Genomic DNA, 25,078 nt, shown 5'->3' with positions numbered 1-25,078 from the left:
AGAAAGAAAATTCAAGAATTGAATTGCACATATCTATATTAATGTTTTGTTTTAATTGTGTTAGAATTTTGTCATGAGTAGACTGTATAAAAACTACCAATTAAAATACAAAATATATCGTCTTATCTATTAATAAAATTGTAAAACAGTTGATTTGTACACATATTAAGGGACTAACACAATCTAATACTCTATACTTAAAAATAATCAACAGCAATAGCAACAAATGAATATACCTAAACATAAAATTTTTGACTGTCCATAATTCAGCAAAAAAAAACCTCAGCAACTTGAAAGCACTTGACAGCATAGAAAGCAACACCAGATTGTCTTTTGCGATTTTCAATAAATAGGCCACGTTTTCGCTACACCACTTTTGTTGAAAATGTCCAAAAGCAATGATTGCGGTTTACCCTTTGGTGACTTAATAGTTTTTTTCTTCTCAAATCATGAAATAATATACTTGGAAGAAGGTAAACATGATTAGACATTTCTATAAATTAAAAGACCGGCTACAATTTATATCAGGAGGCTTATTCAGCAAAAAATAAAACATCAGAATGTTGTCTCAAGGAATTTGTTTATCTTCATTTTAATTCAAATGTCTAAACCAAATATTATTTCCATAGTTGGGTACCAATGTTCTGTAATTTAAATAACTGGTGATGTTTGCGTTGAGTTACGATGAAAATACCAAATAAATTCGGAGGCTTGATTGAATATTCGTTCTTTATTCGTTCTCTTGCTAATTCACACACATTTTTCATAAAAGAAAGAAAGTAGTTGTGGTTTTATATAATTTAAATTTTTAAATTTAAGGGCATTTTGTTGATAGGTGCTCCTCGTTTTTATTTCTTAATAATCTTTATATGATTAAATACTAAACATTAATAAAATATATAATTTTAATGCTTAGAATATTTATTGGACAGAGTAGGTGGTGTGTTTGTCGCTAACTAAGTTGTACGTCCACTTAATTTATATATTATAGAAACAATTTTGATATATATCGTTATAGAAGCTAGAAAAAACTAAAATTTCTGGCTTGTTTATATTTGTTCTGGAGTCACGATACATTTTTCGAGGAAATATGCCATTTTTGATACTTAACGGTGTTATTTTTTAAAAATAGCTTTTATATTTCGTTTTAATCTTATAAAGAACATAGTAAATTGAAAACCAAGTGTCACCAAAACATATTATTTTAACATTTGATAAGTCTGAAAAAAATAACTTGAACAAAACTGATTAATCTTGAGGTAGTCTAGTGGAAGCATGCTTAATAAATGCATTTTTATCGAAATTTTCGTCTTTTAACGTGATGTGATACAAAAATTGGTGAATATTAATACATCTACTAAAGTGTATAGGAAAAACGTAAATGTTTAACAACGCCAGGCGACTCGCTCGAGTTAAAAATGTTTACTAAGATAAATAGGAGAGAAAATGCTGGAAGGAAGATTTGGCGAATACTTTTGCATAAATAAAGATATTTGGTTGAATGAAAATCAAAAAATACAAAGAATTTATACGTAAAAACAAAGTTAGTACAAAATTTATTAAAGGCTACAGTTGTCGTTTAGTAAATAAAACGGATTTCGTCAATATCTTACAGATCTTTTGGCTTCGTATTTCCAAAGGTACGAGTGACGCTTTTAATAAGGGGTTTGGACAGCAAAAAATTTAATTTTAAAAGATTGTGTCTTGAAACATAACCGCTTAGAAATAAACAAGTTTTAAACAAATTTATTTATGAATTAAACAAATTTGCTTCTTTGCCACTAACGTAAATTTGATATTACTATCGGAGAAGTTTACAATATTATTAGATTTGTCATCAATATTTTGTTGTATAGTAATATCTTTGGCAAGGTAAATATGAAACTTTTTGAGAGAGCTAACAGCCGTTCAAGCAATTGTTCTTCTGTTTTGTTCGCTGAGTAAACTGATATAAATATTGGATTAAATTATTGCAAGATGGATATTTGTTAGTGTACTTACAAAAATATAAAAAGCAGTGTTAAGTCCGCTAGTATAAATAAACAGATGCAAGTAAATAGACAAGGCAGGCTCTTCATCCAGTATGTATAGTGCTCGAACTTGTGTAGAACTTATCTTATTAAGGAAAAGGCTCTGCAACTAGTAATTTATCGGCAAAAATTTGAGAGATCCTGACGGACTTAGAAACTACTCTTTGGGGCATCCCATAACAAAGGTCATAAAAATCCATCTCAGTCAAAACAACTTGTTCCCTGATTTTCTCTTGCGGCTTGTTTTTGAAACCCTGAATATGTGCCTGCGGTGATGCCTTCCAACATTTTTGAGGGGATTTGAACTTAGTAAAACCATCCTTTTTATACAGGGATCACGTAGGGATTACCTCGGAAGCTCGCAATGATTTCCTTCAAACTAGTATACAGTAAGAGGACCAGATGAAGCAACTGGGTTCCTTCTCGGCGAGCGGTAAGCAGTCTTACTTTATATCAGTAACTTGCATGTCTGAATATTCCTAATTTCTTTTGATAAAAAAATAGATGAATGAAGTGCGAGGTACATAAAAGAAACAATTGCAGAAAATAAGCAATGATACCAGAGATTCATATTTATTTTAGTAGCCATTGTGAAGACAGTGAGTAAAGTACAGTAATTACAGGTAATATCACAATTAAAAGACAATTTGTTAGGTCATTATAGTATGCACATTATATTTAAAATATGTTCAGGTAGGTACTCGTATTTGACAATGTAAAAAAATGCTTAGTAAATGTTAGAATATTAGAAAAACAGGAATATGAACTAGAAATTAGGATCTAAAACCTCAAAAATAAAAATAGTAACTAAAACGAAAGATATGGGTTACTTAACAAATTTTAATTTTGATATAAAGCAACTTAACACCTAAAGGCTTATTATAAATAAAACCATTTATAAAAGACTATAAAGAATTAAGAATTATCAGTATTAAGTGTTGCAAGCCTTTTTTAACTTTATGACAAAAAAATTATCATCCAATATCCTTTGTCGCATAAATTTCAGCATGATCAACTCAATCGCATTTGTAATAATAAGTTTGTCTGATCAGTTGTCAAGTCAGTTTGCTCTCAATTGTCAAGGCATACTGTTGTAAATTGTTTAACGTATGTAAACAAAAACGCGAGTGTTGTTTCATACAACGTAAAAGGTATGTACTGTTTAAATATATTCAAATTTTATTATTTGTTATAGGAAAATAATTACATTTTTTCTTTTTTTTTTTAATTAAGAAAATTACAATATTATATAGTTTATTCATCAGTTTCAAGAATGCATACAAAATTGTCTTCTTTTTTACTTTAACCTTGTGATTCAAGATTTAAGGTTTTCTTATCTCATTAACTAAGAGTTTCTATCAAAGAAAGGTCATTCTATGATGAGATATTATAAAAAGTTTATACATTAAAATTTGTTAAACTACATTATAATAATATTTTTATAATGGCCAGCACTAATTTATATAATGAAAGCACTCAATGGGCCCATAAAAGACTTTATCTAAAATGTTCAGTGCATTTTTCCATAATGATAATATGAACTATCGATTTTTAATATCGCAGTAATAGCTAGCCTTTGACTCTATAACAAATAGGAAAATTAAATATTTACTCGGACAAATATTATCTAAAAATCGATTTTAATGTTACCTTCCAATATTCTATTATTATGAAATGGTCATAAATATTATTTTCTTAGATGAAACAATAAAAAAGTATTGATAAACTGGCTGATTGTTACAAAAGATTTTTCAAGGAGACTTACAGACCTTAGAAAGTAAGTAGCAACAGATTAATAATATAGAAACAAGAAATTTGCTTCTTGACCTTAGCATATTAGAGGAGCCTAAAAAACTTATTTTGTTTATTTAATTCATATTGAAATAAAATGTTACTTAGATTTATTAAAATATATAAACCAACATACTTATTGATTAATTTCTGACGACTATAAATTAATGTGTATTTGGCTAAAACAAAACTCTATATTAAAAAAATTTCATAATGTTTTCGTGTGTTATTTGTATGATTCAATTATAATTTATTGCTATGCTAAGGATAAATATTTTTTTAGCTTTAAAGTCATGGGTTTCTGTTTTTAAATGATGGTAAGAAAATACCTATTTGTACTTATTTATAACACTGCTAAAGAGATTGGCGATAGAGAGCACCATTTTCCTTTCGTTTTTTCAGGATTACATTTTCTACTAGCTATGTTTGTGACTTTGTTAGAAGATATATTTATACAAGAAAATAAATTAGAATTAATAAAATATATTTGACAATTAAGTGGACAAATGTATTATTTTTTTTCTTATCACTTCAAATCTATTTATTAGTGAGATTATTAATATTTATCCAACTTTCACAATGAAATCCTACAAAAAAAAGAAGAATCATTTTGATATTAATTTCAAGTAACTTATCATATCGATTTAGTCATAGACATATTGGCAACATGTTATTTTTCCAAACCAAAACTATAAGAGATACAGACATCAAAGATTTTCACGATTAGTACACTTAAATAAAACTATATTTTATATGATATGATATGATAAAATATTTTGAATTCGGTGATGAAAAGATTTATCTCGTGCTCTTGAAATAATCTGATTATTTCATCAGTAGTCAAGTCAGTTTGATCAGATCCCACAGAGTAATAAAAAAATATTTAAATTTCAAACAACGCTAATTTAAACTTTTGAATGTTCTTTTCTTTTTGCTCTTAGTTATCAATTTCGTAATGCGACTTTAGTTGAAGCCTTAAAATAAATAAACAAAACCATATGGAAAATCCGTGCAAGGCCAAATTACTACAATTTAAATATTCGTGTGTTTATCTGGAGCACTATGTACATACTAATACTACCGGCATCATAAGAGACTTTGATTCAAAGCATCATTTGTTTAAAGACAAAATATTTTTCTCAATAGCAGTTTTTTTTTCTCAAAAAATCTAGTTTGTAACTAATTGAACAAAGGCACTGTTAAATATCTATATAAAAAATATGTTTCTTTCTTCTGAAAATTAATATTAAAATAGTGGATGTGTCTTAGCAACATAAGTTACAATAATGAAGTGTCATGAAGAGAACAAAAACGTTTTTTATCTTTATATTTTTTTCTTGTATTTTAACAAAAACATTATATCTTTTATATTACAAAAATGTTATACAATTGTAATTTTATTGAATCGAATTTTCACAAAGACATACCCTACATGTATTGTCTTGAAAAGGCTTTTGTCTTACTATATAATAATATTACATTATTTCAGAATCGCCACAATGGGAAAAGAAGAACATCTTGACAATTTTAATTCAACGTAAGTATATATTTCCAGTTGTTTCCTATAATTTGTTTTAAAGTGTCATATATATGTAGGGCCTATGTCCAGCAGTGGAACTCACATGGCTGAAGAGAGAGAGAGAGAGATATAAGTATTTTTAAGGTATATATATATGCCAGATTTAATAAATGCTTTCAGCATCATATGATTTCAATTTGAGACGTATTAAGAGTTTCAATGCTGGCTATTGTATACATTTGAATTCTATAGTAATGATCTGATACCATACAAGGTGAGCATAATGCGACCGTAACTCTAATGGGTAACAATACGCAACAGAATGTTTTTGTCGTTTGTCATTATATATTAAGAAGTATTATTCAAAAAAGAATTTTTGAAGACCAGTAAGTATTTAAATTTGTATGTCTCTTAAACAACTTAAATTATGCTGAATTAGACATTAGAAATAATAAAATTTCACGTTTTTCCTTCAAACCTCAAACCGAAATAAAAATGTGGTAAAAGTACTTATAATTTTCATTGGACAGTCTTTTTATAAAAGATATACGTAAATTATATCTAACTCGAATTTTACAAGTGTTATAATAAAAAAAACTAATTTCTATATTAATTTTAAATAAAGTAAATTCTGGTATGTAAATTATTTCCAATACATTAGTAATTCCATTTATAATCCTCGTTATTAATAAAATGTACATGTTTCAAAAGACGGGAACCATTAAAATCGTTTTATTATTTTGAAATCACAACTATATGAAGGGCAGGAAGATTATTTTAATATGTACTTGTTATAAAGCCTTCAATAATTCTCAATAAACAATTAATTTCTAATAAAAATAATTACTATTCGTTGAAAGTCGGGGTCAATCTCATTCCCTTGATTAGACTAGTTTTCCTTATAAAAAAATGCATTTATTAGCAAGGAGTTAAAAATAATAGATATTTATATTGTTGTTTTTTTTTAATTGGCTTGTAAATTATTTAGAGAAGAAATTATATACGAAATATATTTCAGCAACCCGTTTAATCACACATGACTAATTCATTCGGATCTCTTTCACTCACATTTATATAACCTCTTCCATTATGGTTCGTAATTATCACATAAGCGGTTTTATAATTATTCAAGGTTGTAAAGATTTAGAGTGTGAGTGAGTTTGTGTCATTGTAGCTACAACAGTATCCATATTGCTTTGAAAACCCCTTCAAGTCTTTGTTCTCAGAAATACCAGATTCAATAATGTTTTCAATATTTGAAATATTTTATTGCGGTTTATCCCTTTTTTTTGTTTGTTTGTGTCGCAAAATGTATATTTAGTAACAGGGTCTATTTTATGCTTTCCCCTGTAAGTCCATATGACAAACGATTTTAGGAGCTTCTACTCTAGAAATTGAGATTTGTGTGACAGCTTTAATCCACTAGAGCGACCGTTCCTTGTTTAATTTAATATTAAATAGACTACCGTGCTGATATCTAGTCTGGCAGGAGAACGACGTTAAGATAAGTTAACAATAAAGTTACGAAGTAAAATTCAAGTTAAACAATATTTAAAACGATTTCATAAACACAACTGACCCGACTCAGTTTTACGTTAGAGCGCATAATTATAATTGCTGAATAACCCAATGTTATTATTTATATCAATATAAAATATTATATCATGATGTTGAAGATTTGTATCAAAGGCTGGTTGTTTGTGCCCATACTTTTATTTTTTTTTTTCATAAGAACAACTGAATCTAAATTATGAAATACTATAATGCAGGTCGTACAGAAAAGTAACATATAGGTTGTATTTTTTTCGAAATTTATATAAAGGGCAGTATATATTATAACCATTTAGTTTCTTTATACGGAAAATTTGATTTTATCTGAAACTTTATCAGTTTTAATTAGTGAACTTCTTCATTCATTTAATTAGTGAACTTCTTCATTATAATAACATTTACTCAACAAAATGTATTTGACAGAAACATTCGAGTTTAATATCATCAAAATTAAGTTTTAGTCAGGTGTAAAATAGTAAAAAATATATAAACATTCGCTGGATTATTTACTTTGAGGTTAGATATTTGTATTTGCTTTTAAAATAGTTTAGCACGTAAAAGTCATATTAATTGTATTATTTATTCTAATAATGGTCATAAAGCTCAAAGAAAATGCAATTTTATTATATTTTATAAAAGAGGAAGTAAATTTCATAAAATTTTAATAAAATATACACTATTAAGAATGCTATCATGGTAGGACCGTTAATCCGGACCAAGCTGTCACGATTATTTCAAACTATGTACTATGATTAAGTGACTAAAGTATAAGAGTTTTGTTAAACATCTTCCTTGAAATCATTGTAACTTTGTTTAGCATTAATTGCTATGGTACTAAATAAAACTAAACCAAATTAAGAAATAACGTTAGTTGCTTTGTTAATGGACGCTTGTAATCTGTCCTTGTGGCTTTATTGATATATTCAGTGATCCGTAACAAGTTTTGTAAATAGGAGTATCTTATAACCATCGATGTCACGGTTGAACTAATTTTTGTTGAGATAATAACTTTGATGTGTTATATAAAATGTATTTAACGATAAGTAATTTGACTAGAAATAGATATTAAATTATTAATTAGTTTATTCAAGGGATAGAAACTTTATACATATAATTACTACAAAAAAAAATAACGATTGCGTTGTATGATTTCGGAAACAAAAGACAATAACTAAATATTTAAAAGTGTTTTTTTGTAAGAAATGGTATTTTTTAAGATAGTTTTGTCCGACCGATACAGTTATTGAGGAAAGTGTAAAATCAAATATATCTTTTTTTATGTATTTTTTAAACTGTTTATAATTAAAAATTTTACAGAATACTTTTCTACAGGCTCCAAGAAGGTAGTTTTAAATAATTAATTTGCGTTTCTTTTTGTATATCATGCATTAATAATAACTAGGTACTGTACTATATATAATAAAAATTTATCTGTTTTTCTATATAACTTTTTTTTTATTGAAAGGAAGATGTTTATGTCATTCTAATTATTATTTCAGAGCAAATTTAACGAAAAACGCCGGTTTTGTGTCCTCAATAAGTTTAGATCCGAAAGACGGCGCTAACAATGAAAAGGAATATAACCCTTTCGAACATCGAAACTTAGCCCACCCTAATTCGTAAGTATAATCTTAAAAATAGTGTTTGTAAATACAATAAAAATATTTTATCAATACATCTTAAAACGATAAAAAAACGAAAGAAAAATGTCAATGTTAAAAGATAATAAAATATCTCAAGTGCAGTACGGATTCGGTGTTGTTAAGGAGATAAATCTGGATTGATATGATAGGAACTACTTAATGATTTTGTAAAGTTCGATAACTTGCTTTCATAATCCATATCCAGCTTGAATTATTGAAACAGGATTAAAATATTATATACCAGTTTTAATGACACAATAAAAAAAATAATTTATAATATAACCTTAAAAAAATTATATACATGTATATGATTTTTTTCTTCTCCACTATATAGATAGAAAATCATCATGTACTGAGTGCTTCTATTGAAGTATACATTATATATCAAAAATTTCCAGGCTTAAATTAATTTTGCAGAAAAACATAATAATAAAGATTGATAGGCGGATTTGTTTTAGATATATTTGTCTCAATATAAGAGATTATCTGGACATATTTGATACGTGTTTTATGAGCATGTGTCATTAACAGTGTGTATTTGTTATGATGAAACAGAATTCACAATTATATATATTTTTTTATGTCTTTAGAAGAATACTGTTACTTGGTAAAATGGTTTCAGAACATTTGGGTCGATCATTCATCTCCTCAAAGCATGTCTAGGATCTGGTATTCTAGCTATGCCGGCTGCTTTCAAAAATGCGGGCACTGCGGCCGGGATTGTAGGAACTTTATTGGCAGGATTTATTTGTACTCATGCAGTCCATATACTGGTATTTCATATTGTACTACTACTACTAACTATTCTATAACTATTAAAACTAACATTTTTACTATAAACAAATAGAAAAACCCTTTATATACACCCAAATAGAAAAACCAAATAGAAAAACCCTTAGAACCATAAAGAAATAATATAATTATTAAATATACCAACATTAGTGCCTGGTCGAATAAAATTGCAAACTAGTAATCCTACTTTAACTAATAAGTAATAGTCTAGACAAGTTTTGTCATATTTTTAAATTTAATTTCTATGAAACAGTAGGGAAATTTTTGTAATAGAAAAATACTTATATTTTTAAAGGTAAAAACTTCTCAAGAGGCTTGCGTTAATGCTAAGAAGCCTTGTATGAGTTTCTCAGAAACAGTAGGCGCTGCTTTTAAATATGGACCAAAAAGGATGCGACATTTCAGTGGATTTGCCAAGTAAAATATTCAATTTTTTATAAATTATAATAATAATTCTTGCCAAGTTAACATAATTGTTAATTTATATTGATAAATTTTAACAAGACAAGCCCTTCGGATTCTTAAAACTTAATAATGATTAGTAAAAAAATATATAGCTTTTTTAATGTTTTTGTATTTTTAGTATGCAAGTAATATTAGACCAAAAAAGGTTAAATTTTACAACTGTAACCAATGTTTTCAGCATTTTAACACCCTATTTTTTTCCAGACAATTAATTGACTACTCGCTTTTGATAACGTACTTGAGTGTCCTGATTGTATACGCTGTGTTTATTGGAGTTTCATTTAAAGAGGTATTTATAGGATGCATTCCTTTTAATTTATACAGATTAATTTAGTTCATCAATGAAATGTCCCTAAAGTAACTATATTTACGTTATTTGAGGAAATTAAACTTTTTTAAGTAAAAACCAGTGACTTCAATAAAAATCAACACAGGAGCTAAATAGCAAAAAATAAACCATGACTTAAATATTATTTTTTAACCTATCTAATAACAAATTCTGAACATTACAATTCAAACTTATATTTACTGTACGACTTCAAAAGGTTATTAGATATTGCGAAATTGTATATATTTAGTTAGATATTAAAATTAGATTAATGGAAAGTAAATAAAAATAGAGTCCCTTTATAAAATAGGTACGTAGGATAGAATAGCTGTTCCTAAATAGAACGACCTTTCTTACGTGCATTTTTCGACATTTCTTACGTGCATTTTTCGACCTTTCTTACGTGCATTTCTTCCTATGAGCATAGTCTCGGTCAGGAGTCTGACGTTGTTAAAAATGAGCGTCCGACCCTTTTAGAGAACGAAATAAGGCACGACGTCTTTAAGAGTCATCCGAAAAACGTAAACAAAGACTGTTTAATGTGCTCGATACAAACATAAAAAAATACAGATGAATTAATAACCTCAACCTCTTTTGAAATAGGTTGATAAACACAAACACAAATTAACCTTTTGGTTAGTTTGGTTGGTTTTCAATAAAATGGGAAAGTATTGGCTTTAACGAAGTCTGACTCCGTTAAACTTTTATTAAAATTCGTAATTTAGACAAATATAAAAGGGTAAAATGTTTTTTAAATAATATTTTTCTGCAAAATATTAATTAAAATCTGCCACATCTACCCGCTACTTAATTTCCACATATAGCTTGAAAATAAAATGTTATTTAAAACCATTCAACGATATTTTAATTATTATCTTCTTTTGAATATTTTCAGAAGAAAAGTTTTTTTATATTAAAAAAAACTATTATGTATTTAAGGTTTTGGATGTATACTACCCAGAAGGAAATTTCTCAGTCCAAGTATACTGTATGTTGACACTCGTTCCGCTAGTGCTGATTTGTCAGATAAGGAACCTGAAGTACTTGGTGCCATTTTCAGCACTTGCAAACATAATGATTTCTATAGTTTTTGCTGTCACATTATATTATATGTTCGTGGACTTGCCTCCAGTCAGTGAGAGGGAAGTGGTAGCTAGTATTTCAACTTGGCCGCTGTTTCTCAGGTATGTTGATTATATATATACGAATTTTTTATATATTTCAAGTTAGATGTAATCTACACAGATATATATAAACTGTGCTTGATACTTTGATTTACACTAAAATAAAGTCGTATTAATCGTGGTAATTTATTCCACTTGTTTAAAAAAAAAAGCGAAATGAATAATAGAATAAATTTAAGAAAATGGAGTCAATAACACAGTTACAGTTTCGAATGACCGCTTAATATGTTTGTATTATCTTCTTTCTATTATGTAAATTTACGTCTTAAAAGCTTTAAAAGTTTAAAGCCTTCGAGAGGTAAAGTTTCATATATGCTTAATTTTAATTAATTAATTTGTTAAAAGCACAGAAATGAATTTCATGTTTCGCATAACAATTTTCAAGTATATTTTGTTCAAGTAAATCATCAACAAATATTTCGTCGTAATAAATTTCAAATGCCTATTTGTTCCCTACTGTGTAACCACATGTTTTTATACAAAAATTGGCGACTGGATATATATATATACACATAGACCTGCTTTAAACATTCTATTCGTAAATTTGCTAATTCTTGTACGATGTAATGTCTTGTTGTTGTTCTCCGTTATGAGCGATATAAGAGGCTCAAAATAGTCTAAGTTCTCTCCATTGTGACAGCAACCTTGCTGAGAATATATCATTCAACATTGTTTAATTATTAAAGAAACAGTTATTAATATGATATCTTATTTAATTATAAAAATAATAATTTATTTCTTAGCACAGTAATATTTGCCATGGAAGGTATTGGAGTGGTAATGCCTGTTGAGAATGAAATGGCTAACCCAAAGAGATTTCTGGGATGTCCTGGAGTATTAAACATTTCTATGGTGATCGTGATTTCTATGTATTGTATTTTTGGATTTTTCGGGTACATTAAATATGGAGATGCTGTAAAAGGAAGCATAACTCTTAATCTTCCTCAAGACCAATGGTAAATATTATACTCTGATTATATCACGTCCTTGTTGATGTGACAAAAATAAAAATAAATTAAAAAAAATAAATGACACACATCAGAAAATTTATATTAAAAATAAATTACTACTCACAGTTATGAAGGTAGAGATTGCAGATTTTATTTATAGACTACATTAAAATATTAAGAAGAAAAATAGTGTCATAGATATTTTTTTAAGTTGCTGAAATTATTATAAATATAATATTCCAGGGTTGCACAGTTAGCCAAATTACTAATGGCTCTAGTGATGTACTTTTCCTTTGCACTACAATTCTATGTCCCTATGGAAGGAATTCAACGTCTAATGCTGAGTAACTTGCCAGAAAAATATATTAATATTGTTCAAATAAGCATCAGGACTATTTTAGTGTCCATCTGCGGTGAGCCTTCTTTGCATACTAATAACTAACAATACATCTTTGAAATGGCAAATAATATCTGCAAAATTTTGTTGTTACAGTTTGCGTCGCAGCGGCTTTTCCAAATTTGGAGCTAGTGATAAGTCTAGTAGGAGCTTTATTTTTTTCAACCCTCGGATTATTGGTGCCAGCTATTGTCGACACAGTTTACAATTGGGAGAGAAATTTGGGCAAATTCTATTATGTTGCCATCAAAAATTTTATCATTTCTCTCATCGGTGTTATAACTTTAGTATCTGGTTCCTATGTATCTATTGTGGCTATAGTTGAAGACCTATCTAGTAATCATAACGATACTAAATAAAAATCTTCTTTTATAAAAAGTTGTATATATTAAAATATAACTGAGTTTAAACTAAATGAGTTAGTACAAATGCAGGGTACAAACATGTTATTATAACTCTTAGCTAATTATACTAGAAGAAATGTAAAACATGTAAAAAATTTAAAAAATATTTTTATAGTATTTTTTTAATAAAAATATCACTTGTTTATATTTATTTATTCAAAACGAAATGTTTTTCTAGGTTAGTAAGAATTAAAAATAGAAGTGTGAATATTTGTGAACATGTATAATAAAAAAAAAAAAAATGTAGACATTGCTTTCAATTATTTTTAGGAATATTTAATTGCTATTTTTCTAAACTTATTTCCTTCTTATCTCTTGTTATTATATTTATTTATTAATAAAGAAGAATTTCATCATAATTGTTATAATGATTGTCCTTAAGGAAAGTTACAAAGATTTTTAAATATTTATTTTAAATCAAAATTCAGTTCAATACTATTTCACTCAAGTATCAGTATAGCTACCAGGACGAAAACTTTTCGCACCCGAAATGGCCTCAAGACATCTAAATTAATTAATGCAAGAAATAGGGTGAAAATTTCTGAACGGATTGTGGTGATTAAATTACCATTACCAGAAGTAATTAATGTTTTTCAACTTGTCACAATAATGTTTTCAATGAGTAACATATAAAAATAAAAATACAAATATTTTAAACAACAATCATTTATTTCATTAGTTTATATGACGATTTAATTTTATTTAATATATTAAGAATGTGATAAAAGAATAAGACATGCTGTAGATAAGAACAACTTAACGTTATGATTGTTACATGAAGATAATAAATATATATTTTAGTTAAGGTACACAGTTGGTTTTATACTATTCAACGTGAGAATATCTGCAATACTCTGAGTTCCTACGCGGATTATGGATTGACCAACGGGAAAGTATCTACTAGAGAAAGTTATTTCTCCGTCTCCACAAAACAGTTCAATCGAACTTTTATCTACGTATATATTCATATTCATGGCATTAACTGGTGTCCATCGTGTACGACGAAGTCCATCTTCACCACCACGGTCTAAGGAAACAGTATGATTTTGAGAATCATACTTTATTATTAATGCTCGAGAGTCATCCTCTGACTCAAAATGCAATACAAAGTCTCTTTCTACTGAAGCACTTATACTTATTAGGCCAATATTATCTTTCAATATGAAATTCTGACCTCCTATGCCTCTACCCGTGAAAACAAGTCCATCCAGGATTTTCGCCACTTCACCTACAGGCTTCTGAATTAAAGTCAAATTTTGTGATAGCAAAAGTATTCTAGGTATTGTCATTTGCCCCGTAAAACCTTCTTTCTGTTCGGGATAGTTGGTTTCCCACATATCGTTCCAGGCTATAACTATTCTGTTATTACTTTTATCCAAGATTGTTTGAGTCGCATAAAAGTCATGGCCGTGATCTAGTTCACGAAATTGCGTTAGTGGTTTAAACTCATAGGTCTCGTAATTAAAATCTCCTATAATATATCCAGTTTGAAATAAGTTTTTGTAGTCGTCTCCATCCGCTTTTACTCCTTGTGGTGAAAATAACAATACATATTTTCCATCTAGTTCAAAGAAATCAGGACACTCAAACATATATCCCAGATCTCCATTCGATTCATGAAGAACTGAGACTTGTTCCCATGTTATTTTATTGTCTGATTTATATAGTAAAGCACGACCAAGAGTTTGGTTAGATCCATTTACAAAAGAATTTCCCAGTACCATATAATATGAACTTCCGTGTTTCCAAACCTTAGGATCCCTTATATTTGGTTGATGTTCCAATCCTTTCAAAATAGGATTTCTTGCATATTTAGTAACGTTTATTCCATCTTTGGATATTGCTAAAGCTTGCTGTTGTTCATGGTCAGGAGTGCTTCCCGGAAGATTTACATTACCTGTATAAAAAAGAAACATTATGTTGTCCTCTACTAAAGCACTTCCAGAGAATACGCCTGTTTTATCGTAGCTTTTGTCTGGGTACATTGCTATAGGAAGGTTTTCCCATGTAAATAAATCACGGCTCTTTGCATGTCCCCAATGAGCAATGCCGGGTTCATAGCTACTGTTAGGATTATATTGATAAAATAAATGATACTCAGATTTATATATGCAGAATCCATTGGGATCGTTCATCCATCCTTTCGGTGGTGCCAAGTGATAAGCTGGAAAGTAAGAATTACTGATGATAGAGGCTTCACTTTTGTAGAAAAACGAGATTAACAGTAGAAATTCTAAAGCAAAAATCATTTTGAAGACAATTGACTAAGCCAGTGCTTAGTAGAGGAATAATTATTTATTTCCGTTTTCATCTTATTATATACACATCATGTCGTGTGAATATAATTTGTAACGCTTCTGGATTTTAAACAAAATTGTAGAACATATTAAACAGCTTCTTGTGATGACAACCTTGACAGACAAAGTTATATTTATTCAAATTATTGCTATGCACATTAAGAGCTCACAGCAGAATATTATTTTAAAACTATGTAGTTATCAAAATAATAACATAACTATGTAATGGTCATGGTTAAGTCCCCTTTTATAATACACTTAATTTTTTCTATAAACATTGTACTTTATATCTAATGTATTGTCATTCAACATAAATAGTAATATTTGTACACAAGTTTTCCAGTATTAGATAGGGAATTAATTTAAATACGTTTGATTAAATACCTATGTAGGAAAGTTATAAGCAACTTATATATGTTTAGGATTTTAATAAGTTGAGCTGGTATTAAAATTCAATAAGAAAAATAAACCTAAAATACATCAACATGAAGAAGATTTTTGAATGCAACTTATCGAACATATCCTTCCAATTACTTTGACTAATAAGCTGTATGGCCCTGACTAAATTCGGAGAACTATCGCATCCTGAATAAAGCATACTATATTTACCGATCATAGGAAGTCAGAGTTACCATTTAAAAAAATTCATACTAATACCTGCTAACCTTACCCATAGTTTAGAAAAATCATTTTGAAAATCCTAAATTGTTATAATTTCAGTTTAAACATTTGACTACCATTAATGTTTAGTATTTGCATTAAAACTTAAATACAAAAACATATATAGAGAGAAAAAGGAAAACGGTAAAATACTTCTGTATTGGCATTTTGAAGTCAACACAGATGTTTGTTCTGCAATGTTCACGACTTTCACAAAGAAGCTATGTGAATGTAATTGTATTGAATATAATACTGTTGTTTTATTTTATACCAGATAGTAATATAATATGATTATATATATAATACATTCTATTTATATGTATCACTGAAAATAAAGCAAAGTATAAAGGATATTGACAAGTTTGTCACGGATACAAAGGTGAAAGGAAATATTTCACAAACAACTACAAACATTTCCATTAAGAATATCAGTAACGTGATAGTACGAAACAATAATGTCATAACCATCCATATCCACAACCATAATCCCCACTATGATATTATAATTGCATTTGTACTGAACTGTCTTTTCACAAAATCCGAAGAGATTGTGTAAAGATCCCATTCTTTGGTGTTACATGAATCTAGTTTGATATGCGTTTTCATTTAGGCTTGGTAGAAAGTCAGCAACCGAGGATATTTGACTCTGTTTTCAGTGATGACTGACAATGGATTTTAAAAACTTAGATCTTTAAAAAGACATGAAGTTTGTAAGATCAGCGTGAAATAGTTTTTAATGGCTGCGTTTCGTCCGATGAGTGAGAGATCTGGTTGCACTTCCCCTTTTCCCACCCTTTCCTACCCCTTCCCTTTTACCTCCCTTTCCCACTTTTTCCTCCCTCTCTTCCCTAATCGAGGGTAGCAACACATCCGCAATTCTATGTTGCGGATGTCTAGGCCGTCTCTCGGTTGCCCCCTTCAGCATAAAAAGTACTTTTAAGATATTTCATGCCATTTAAGATGTTATATAAATGAAAGTAATATTTTTGGTTTACCAAGCTTTATTTTATCATTTTTAAAACGACATACTCCCGACGTAATAACTAATATTAATACTATTTATCTCCATAATCATAGAGAGAGTAGAAGTTAACATTTATAGATATCTAAAATTCCTTAGAAATATCACATACATATATTTAATATTTGCAGCAGTCAACAAATATCTTGAAAAAGCGTGTTTGCTCATTTTGATAAATTTTTTTTTGAAGGTGGATAAAAATTTATTGTTTTGATTTTTATTGCGCTCCGTTTATCGGATAAAAACGGTAAATATCATTAGAATACTATATTTCCGACGGACCTTAGGATTATTTGTAAAGGCCCCTTTTTTCCGGAAGCGCTTGGAGGCGTTGAAATGAAATGAAATGATATCCAATAGTGTTTGGAAAAATTAACTAGCTATCGGAGCGAACGTAAAAAGAAAAGTCAATTTATCCTAAGAACACGTATTTCGATACTCTGTCTGTTTTCAAATTTTAGTGTTTACTTTCTATATATGAAAAACTATTTACATACCACGAGTTTCGTAATGGAAAGTATAAACTGTATGGTATAATAATGTGGCGAGACGGACTTGCACTTGTACAATTTTTTCTGATAACACATGTATATTATTTACATCATTTTACGCAGATGCAAAACTCATGTTAAGTAAAATTTATAATATTCGGACGAAATAAGATTTTTAAATTTTACAAAAACATTGTATAAACAAACAACAAGTCCGAGTCGGACTCGTCTATGAAGAGCTCCGTAGCAGCAAGTAGATGACATAATATAAAAGGTATTGTAGTGTGTTGTAACTTTGATAGATGATTTATAAAAAAAAACCACTTGGTTTTACATAGTATTTGTATGAACGACACAGTTGTATATGCGTTTTTTGAAAATGTATTATTTCTTAAAAAATAATAATGATACCTCGTTCAAACCAATTTTCGTTGAAAGTTTCTATTGAAGTCTACAGCATATATTTTTTTTAGTTTTCTCACTCTCTTATTTTAAAAGTTAGAGGGGGGAGGACACTCATTTTCCATCTTACAAACAATTAATTTTGACCAAAAATGGTTTTAGGAATCTTAATCTCTTTTTAAAGCCCTATCCATAGACACCTATCATATATAGGTTAGCTGAAAAAAAAAATTTTTTGAATCAGTTCCACGTATTGGGGAAAGAAAGGAAAGGGGAGCAGCCTTTATTTTTTAAATTTATTAATTTTTATTCAAAATTCGAATAGAGTTTACCGGAATAATTCAATCTACAAAGTTTCAACTATGTAGGCCCAACAGTTTCGGAAATAAATGGCTGTGATATACGAACGGATGGATGGACGGACGGATAGACAGACATGACGAATCTATAAGGGTTTCGTTTTTCGCCATTTGGCTAGAGAACCATAAAAAAGGGTGTGAAATTAGAGCGAATTGAAATTGTTTAAAACTAGCTTATAGTTATGATATTTAAGGAGTACATTTTTTATATGCGCATGCGTGTAGTACCTTCGAAATCCTTGCTCACAGTAACCGGCAGTTGGTTTACGCCGCTCGGATCTCCACGACCCTAAAAATATTCGTTCTTAAAAGTTTTGCGCGAATCTGTCCATAAGTTTATACGACAACTTAACTGTTACGAAAATATTATTAATTGTGTTTGGTTCAAGTTTTTTCTTGGTAATAAAAAATATACTATTGTTAATAAGTTTATAGTTACTTTAAAATGTGTTTTGTAAATAAATTAAATGCTAAGTCTAAGTGTAAGGTGCGAATTAAAATGTTTTAATATTTCGGCGTAGAAATATTTAAAAATAGGTAAGTTTTTTCTTTGTGTATAATTGCTTTTAAATCATATTTTGAATATTTAAAAAAATAGTAAAATTATTTGTTGCATTGTTAAAGTGGCATTCAACATAATATAGCTATCTAAATAAATTTTGGACAAAACTGTTTCACAGAAACTACACTGACATTTTTTTATTACTATGACTATATCAGTATATTGAAATAAGAATTTATAGAAAAAAAAAATTAAGTAAAGAATATAAATCATATGTGGAGCAAAATACAATAAATATTTCATTATATATGAAAAAATATTTTACTAGTGTTTTATCACTATCATTTAACAACCGTATCCTTCTTAAAACTTCTATATTCAAAAGAGACCGGATACTACCGTGTATACATAAAATTTGGAATAAATCAGAGATGAACAGTGAGATAGAAAATAGGGATGTTATAAGGCTTACAAATGTATATTGCTTTTGTCTTTCCCGCTCTCTTATCAAGTTAGTTTTTTTTCTTAACTAGTTGAAGTTATAGTCACGAATTGTAATCGTATATCGGAGGAACATAAGGAATTAACGAGCAATTTTACTACAAACTAACCAATATTAAGATCAGAGCGTAAAATGCCACTCAAAACCATTATTTTAAAAGTAATTACTACAAAAAGTAAACATTTTGAAGCAACAGTGTGGCGAAAATCGCCCAAAGATATGTCGTAAAGACTGTTGCGCATAAACTTAGCAATAATGAAACCACAATCATCTGCACAGTTAAGAGAACCAAAACTACAATTAAAGACGCGAGTGGTTATAGTAATAAAATAAAAAATGGTCTGGCGGACATAATTCTTATAAAAAGGTATGAGTAACTGAAATAATAGATTATAAAACAAAATAATATATTCAGTATAGAGAAATTTGTTGTACCATCTTGCACAAAACGTGAATATTAATTAAAGCAAAATTCATGTAGCGATTAACCATGTAAAATCACATGTAAACCGTCTCCGATAATTAGAAGGGTATTATAATCACTTCATTTCCTTGTTCTACATACTATATAGTATATATCTACATACTATAAAGTAATACTGTCAATTTTTAATTGTAAATAACATTGATATTACTGTAATAAATTTTACATTCAGTTTGTCAAAAATAAACAGAAAATAATAAAACCAGTAATGTAAGTACAGGCCACGGCGAAGCAATTGTTCCATCAAAACAAGAGAAATACTGGGACATGTATGTATGTATAAATTATAAGAGTATTACTTGTAACTCATCCCTTAGAGTTTAGACTACACAATTGCCCCTAAATTAGTAATCTGTTGTTTGGTTTCCGACGCCTCGGTTTCAGTTCTGCGAAATTAACAACGACACATATAATATGATATTTAATCCATTATCTATAGAAAGGTGTAGTTCGAAAATATTTTCTCGTATAATAAAATATGCACCGAGTGTTTATATTTAAGGATGCATTACTTTGACAAAGTTATAATAAAAACAATAATTTCTGAATTCCTGAATTATATTTTTATGCTTCATCGGGTATTTATACATTTGACAGCGACAGTGACGCATCTTACAAAAATCTCAGGAGTTAAAGATAATTTTCAAGATATTACAAAAAAAATAAAAATGCAGGCAGGTGACAATATTCGCATTTTATGAATAAAAAATTACAAAACTTCTATCTACTCTCTCTTGCACAATTTGTGAAAAGTATCTTAACGTTGGAAAAAAAACATGGTTCCGAAGGGCCTTCTACTACGTGTTCGGTATACGGTTATATTATATTTTTGGGTTCTCAGGTGTCGTTTTTCTCGATTATCTGTCCGTCTGGAAACATAACTGGGCTATTTTCATTTCAGCGTGTTAATTGTATTTCCGATATCGATAGCTTCACTTGATTTCATACCGTGTTACGTGCCGTGCAATTTTTTTATTTTTATTATAAAATTAACATTGCAAAAGGATCGACATAGAGAGTTAGTTATATTTTTGTCACTCATAGGATATGGGAACGGAATAAAGCAATGTACTGAATCGAATATATGTAAATATATTGAATTAAATCGACTAACATGGCAATTTTTCTACACTTGAATAATAATTGTGACAAATTTAGGATATACCTTAAATGTAAATTATTATCTAACTTACACACAAATTGCAAGAGTAATATAATAACAGATGGGGAAGTATTAGACAATTTACAAAAATCTTAAATGTCATAAACATGACGGGGTTTTATTGCTCTAGCACACAGGGTCATAAAAACTCTAAGTTTACAAAATAATAAAGTACTTAAACTAAAATCAAAAGACAGGCAAAAAAGGAAAACACGTAGACACATGCACACCACGACGCTCCCGATACTACATTAGTCAAAATTTTAATAGAATGACACTATTTTTATAAATAATAATTTATTCAACACTGAAAAGCTAAGAGATTACCACAAGAAAATAACTCTTGGCAAATATATAAATTATAAAAATTAATAGTGTAGTACGTTATTAACAATATACAAGTAAAATTTAAGGCAGGCCTTTATATCATTTGCGTTGTTTAATTTAGTCAATGAAACCATAAATAGTAAATCTCTTTTATGTCCAATTCCCTATACAAGGCAAAGCTTTCGATCTTCCTCAGGTGTAACATCAAGCTTTAGTAGAATCTTTTTGTTTTGATTTACTGACTTTTCCTTTGGAAATCGTTGGACCTATTTTACGGCCAGTGACTGATTTATTTTGTTTATGTTGTGATGTAAATTAAATATCTATGGAATTTGTTAACTACGAATGACTATCGCGCTTGAGCAATTTTTTTGGATTAGGAAGTTTTTGAGATCAATTTATTGCTTAAAATTCATGAATGCTTCCACAGATTTCTAAACCAAAAATAATTTTGTCTTATCTTAATTGGAATAAAGGAAATGAGTATCGTGCGTATTTCCACCAGAGTACAAAATATTGAAATTTGTTTTTCCTCTTCCGTTTCATTCTTATTATAGACCATTAAGAAGCGGTAAATATTTGTTTGCCAGTTTTAAGAAGAAAGGAATTCGGTTAATTGTTTTGGTATTTTCGTTCCTCAATTTTCATTTCTTTAGCAGATATTAATAACAGATGAATAAAAAGAGATTGGAACAGTTTGCTTGCTTCTATGTTTTCTTCGGGATACAATTTGGGTGTTTTCAAGAAAAGGGTGAATATGCTTATTCTGAGATAGTACGTTCACCACCTACGACTTCTAATACGTCAAGCACTTTCCATGTCAGTCAAGCACTTTCCAGTCGCAATAAAAAAAAATACATTTCATTTCAGATTTTTTTCCTTCAACGCCTACAGGATAACTTAAGGAAATAAATTATAATTAATCATTTTATGAATTAATTATATGAACATGATGTTCTATATTTTTTTTTTAACGATAATAAAATTTTAACAATATTTTGTTGCTTTTAGGTGGCAAACTAGCATCACCCATTGTACTATTTTCACTAATTATAATCTATTAAATCTCGTCTTGTACTATATCAATGAAAACTATATTTTTGAATGTCTAAGCTGTTATAAAATCTTTACTTTGTCATTATTTTACCCTAGGATGTAAATAGTGCAACATAAAAATTCGTATAAAATGATAACTTCATATATTGGATTTATTTTTAAATAACATTGTTAACTGAGTTCCCACCCTGAGACCAATATTTTTTTATTCGCCTTTGCTTACGCCTTAATAATAATCTGATAGTAGAATAGCTTAGCGAAATCATTTCAATTACAAAACAAAACTCATTAATTTTGTACTTTTATTGATGTACAATGTATTTATGTATAATTTTTATGAAAAAATTTGCTCTTATTAAATAATAAGGGGTTAAAAGTTAAAATAGAAAAGATATTTAAATTTAGGATAGTTCCTAAAAATATGAAATAATTGTACGTTTATAATTTTTAAATTAAACATTTTATATTAAATCGGTAGCAATTTCAAAGTGACGTTGCTTTTAACACATAATCTTTTCATATCTCAATTCTTCTGCTAGTAATCTTGTTCAAGTCCCAAGCAACAAGCCCTTTTATTATCTCAGTATTTTAGTTTTATTAGTTCTTACTTGAATAAAGCCTGTCATTAAAATAAACAGATTTATTATTGTTTAATAGCTTGCTATTTTTAAAACTTCATCAATTTATATATTTTGATAGCTCAGAGTATTTAACCTGAGAATATTTTTTTATGTTGTTTCATTTTAATTATATAGGTAACAGCTACTGAGTTTCTCTGTGCTAATTTACTTTTGTATCTACGTTATTTAATGTGAAGTATGAGATGTTATAAAGAAAGTTTTGTCATTTTATGTTCAAATGGAGATCTTGACTAACTTTAACTGGGGATCTTAAGTGATACTTCACGAGGGAAATATTAGATTATGTTAGTGAGGCGAGTTGGTAACCGCAGTCAAAGGAAACTCTCCTTAAAGCATTGTTACCGGTGAAGATTGGTACTTGTATGTTTCAGTTTTTGCGTCGGAGTAATATTATGATTTAGTTGCTTCAAATAATATTCTTTTAATATACAGAATGCATACGGAGTCCTTTAGGTGGAGAGAAAGGGGCTTAAGGCCCGTTATCTGTCATTGTTATTTAATTTCTTTGAAACAGGCATAAATTATAGTAACATTTATAAAATTTGATAAATTTTAATCAGTCACGTCATAAAATGAAAAAATTAATATCTTCATATAAAAAATAAACAAATTATTGTTACGTATGAAGTCGTGGTGGCCTGGAGGTTCAAGGCCTGCCTGTCATACGTGAGGTCGCGGTTTCGACACCAGGCAAGTACCAATGTGATCTTTTTCGAGTCATATGTACTTTCTAAGGGTATTTAGACACCACGAACGGACGGTGAAGGAAAACATCGTGAGGAAACCTTCAAATAATAAGATTGAAATCGCCAATCCGTCTTGAGCAAGCGTGGTGATTAATGCTCTAACATTCTCTATGTGAGGACTTTGCTCTTCAGTGGGCTCCGATAGGCCGATGATGATGATGATGATGATGATGATGAATATTAAATAAAACATTAAATTACTATTGGTTATAATTGGAGATCAACGTTAAACATTATCATCTTTAAATGTTTCGAAACCTAAACGTTTTTCTTTGGAACACGTTCTCCCATTAAAGTCTTCCAATTCGACTGGTGTTTGGTCTCTGGTGAATATCACTAAATTCATGCATAAATTCATTTGAATTTCATTTTAACAGTCTAAAACAATGCGCAGAAATGATTGCATTGTCGTATATGACGTCTGTAGTGGCCAATCAGGTAACCACAGTGCTCAGAATTTTGTATTGCCTAGCCTGTTATGTGGGATATTACTCCACGGTCCTTTGAGATTCTTTCTGCCCCAATTATTTAGCGCACTTTAGTCGTACTATATACAAAAGGTGGTGGATTTTAGTCATACTATGAATTATATCCGTTTTTGGGGCATCTGGGCGTGGCTCATTAAAAACCTACGTGCCGCTACGTTGGAGAACATAAAACCAAATTTTGATGGTGACCATTGCAAGAAAATAGTCGTCGTATATAGCATCTAAATACTCTTTGATTTCAACGCATTATTTTCTTTCCAAAAACAAAATTCGAATCATGGAACGATGTTGTTTTTTTTTTTGTTTTTTTTTAATCTCACTAACATATTTCTTTAAAAAATCATTTATCTTTTATAATAATAATAATCATTCGTATTTAATTCTAAATTTGGTGAATCCAAATGTATGTAATGTAGGTATATAAACATAAACAGAATATGGTAGTTTTATACAACATAAGTTAGTTTAACTTTGGTGCTCCTTATATTTAGGAAATGAAAGTTACTTTACTGTAATGTTAAAATGTATTTTGAGCAAACGAAAATATAATATTAAAAAGCACATTTCTAAATTGAGGTATTTTAACTAGTATTTATAGAATAGTTAGGAGAATAAGAATATTTCTACTTAATTGTAACAGAAAATCATTTAAAATATTTCTATTTGCTAAAGATAAGACTCATTCTTATTGTATAATAAATAAAATATTTAAATGAATCTAGATTTCTGGGGTTTCATGTTAATTTTTTTATTTTATTTCTACATGGTCTGATACGTTACGTAGATGTAAGATACGATTCGATTACTTTTCAAAAATCAATACAAATTTAGTAACTACAAACAGAAATAAAATAATAATATGTAGAAATAAAATGATAATAAACTC

General features: G+C 28.8%; 2 protein-coding genes across 3 annotated transcripts; one reads left to right on the top strand and one right to left on the bottom strand.

Moving 5' to 3' along the window:
• Positions 1 to 3,039: 3,039 nt before the first annotated feature.
• LOC116766598 (proton-coupled amino acid transporter-like protein pathetic) lies at positions 3,040 to 13,413 on the top strand. Of its 2 annotated transcripts, XM_061522892.1 has the most exons (11): positions 3,108 to 3,181; positions 3,730 to 3,807; positions 5,311 to 5,358; positions 8,391 to 8,510; positions 9,157 to 9,307; positions 9,622 to 9,743; positions 9,996 to 10,080; positions 11,059 to 11,303; positions 12,047 to 12,259; positions 12,497 to 12,666; positions 12,747 to 13,413. In XM_061522892.1, the coding sequence occupies exons 3-11, from the start codon at positions 5,321 to 5,323 to the stop codon at positions 13,007 to 13,009; spliced, it is 1,407 nt and encodes a 468-aa protein (XP_061378876.1). In that variant the 5' UTR covers positions 3,108 to 3,181; positions 3,730 to 3,807; positions 5,311 to 5,320; the 3' UTR covers positions 13,010 to 13,413. The 2 variants fall into 2 exon arrangements, with proteins under 2 accessions (XP_061378875.1, XP_061378876.1); XM_061522891.1 differs by lacking the exon at positions 3,730 to 3,807 and having other exon boundaries at positions 3,040 to 3,181.
• A 291-nt stretch (positions 13,414 to 13,704) lies between these two features.
• LOC116766584 (sucrose-6-phosphate hydrolase-like) lies at positions 13,705 to 15,349 on the bottom strand. The gene has a single exon (XM_032656488.2). It carries the CDS (start codon positions 15,301 to 15,303, stop codon positions 13,852 to 13,854), a length of 1,452 nt encoding a protein of 483 aa, XP_032512379.2. The 5' UTR covers positions 15,304 to 15,349; the 3' UTR covers positions 13,705 to 13,851.
• Between the last annotated feature and the right edge of the window lie 9,729 nt (positions 15,350 to 25,078).

Source organism: Danaus plexippus, chromosome 15 (assembly GCF_018135715.1).
Source record: "Danaus plexippus chromosome 15, MEX_DaPlex, whole genome shotgun sequence".
Lineage (NCBI taxonomy): Eukaryota > Metazoa > Arthropoda > Insecta > Lepidoptera > Nymphalidae > Danaus > Danaus plexippus.
The sequence above is the reverse complement of the archived record's forward strand: the minus strand, read 5'-3'. Positions and strand labels throughout refer to the sequence as shown.